Genomic DNA, 1,217 nt, shown 5'->3' with positions numbered 1-1,217 from the left:
AGAGAGAGAGAGAGAGAGAGAGAGAGAGGGGAATACGTATTCGTGTATGTAGATGGACAGAAGAGATAGGGAGGTATACACATGTTTCTGTTCAGATAAAAAAGACTGAGGGAGGTATGCACGTTCCTTTATATAGATGGACAGAAAAAGAGAGAGGGAGGTATGCACGTTCCTTTATATAGATGGACAAAAAAAGAGAGAGGGAGGTATGCACGTTCCTTTATATAGATGGACAAAAAAAGAGAGAGGGGGGTATCCACATGCATCTGTTCAGATAGAAACTATAAGCAGTCCTCACCATGGCAATCAACATCTTGTTCGTCCTCTTCTTCCTCTTGATCTCCATCTCCTCCCTCTCTCGTGTGCGCGCCCCGCTGCCTATCTTGACCTTTGACCGGCGGCGTAGTGCCAGGGAGACCATGGTGTAGCAGAAGGAGATGATGGAGCAGGGCACGATGTACTGCAGCACTAGACTCGTCACCGTGAAGAACTGGCGAGCCTGGGGCTTAGGCCAGTGCTCTGAACACATGAATTCTTTGGATTCGTTCGACTTTTTTACGGCGTGGTAGATCCCCAGAGGGAGAGAGATGGAGATGGAGATGATCCAGATAGCGAAGATCATGAGCACACACATGTAGACCTTCATCCGGGGCTTGAACGGGTACACGATCACGAAATAACGGTCGACAGCGATGGCTGTGGATGTGAGAGTGGAGACGTAGACGGAGATACAGAGGATCATGGGAACGATGTGGCACAGCGCTTTGCCGAAGATCCAAGAGTTGAGGAAGAAAGAGATGGGTGTGAAGGGAACAGCAAGCAGGCACATGAGAATATCGGAGATGGCCAGGTTTGTGATGAAGATGTTGGTGATTGTCTGCATGGCTTTGTTCCTGATCACGACAAAGGCCACCAAACAGTTTCCCGTCAGCCCCAGCAGGAAGATGAGCGAGTAGAAGAAGATGAAGAGACTCATAAGCCAGGGGATGCGGACCACCTGATTGGAGTTCTCGTCGCTCACAGACGTGTGGGTGCTGGACTCCGGGCTCCCCACGTCCCACAGCCGAGCTGTGGTGTCCACAGACATCACGTGATACACTCACCGGGCGGCTGGAGGCTGCTACAGCTTCTTCAACGAGGCCGGAACACGATCAGGGAGAATGTCTTATCTTGCGAGCTGTGGGCACTTGACACAGACCAGGTCGGCAGCCAGCATC

At 51.3% G+C, this 1,217-nt stretch overlaps 2 protein-coding genes across 2 annotated transcripts in view; both read right to left on the bottom strand.

The window, feature by feature from the left end:
• LOC106013005 (WD repeat-containing protein 48) overlaps window positions 1-1,217 on the bottom strand; it is a gene marked incomplete in the record, with an annotated part of 23,744 nt that overhangs the window by 9,586 nt on the left and 12,941 nt on the right.
• On the bottom strand, window positions 206-1,211 carry LOC118478486 (neuropeptide FF receptor 2-like). Its single transcript, XM_035972184.1, has one exon. It carries the CDS (start codon window positions 1,085-1,087, stop codon window positions 221-223), a length of 867 nt encoding a protein of 288 aa, XP_035828077.1. The 5' UTR covers window positions 1,088-1,211; the 3' UTR covers window positions 206-220.

Source organism: Aplysia californica, unplaced genomic scaffold (assembly GCF_000002075.1).
Source record: "Aplysia californica isolate F4 #8 unplaced genomic scaffold, AplCal3.0 scaffold00604, whole genome shotgun sequence".
NCBI lineage: Eukaryota > Metazoa > Mollusca > Gastropoda > Aplysiida > Aplysiidae > Aplysia > Aplysia californica.
Note: the sequence above shows the minus strand (reverse complement) of the source record. Positions and strands in the feature narration are given on the sequence as shown.

Excerpts from the sequence above, each read along its gene's own strand:
- LOC118478486 (XM_035972184.1), bottom strand. The coding sequence starts at position 1,087 with ATGTCTGTGGACACCACAGCTCGGCTGTGGGACGTGGGGAGCCCGGAG.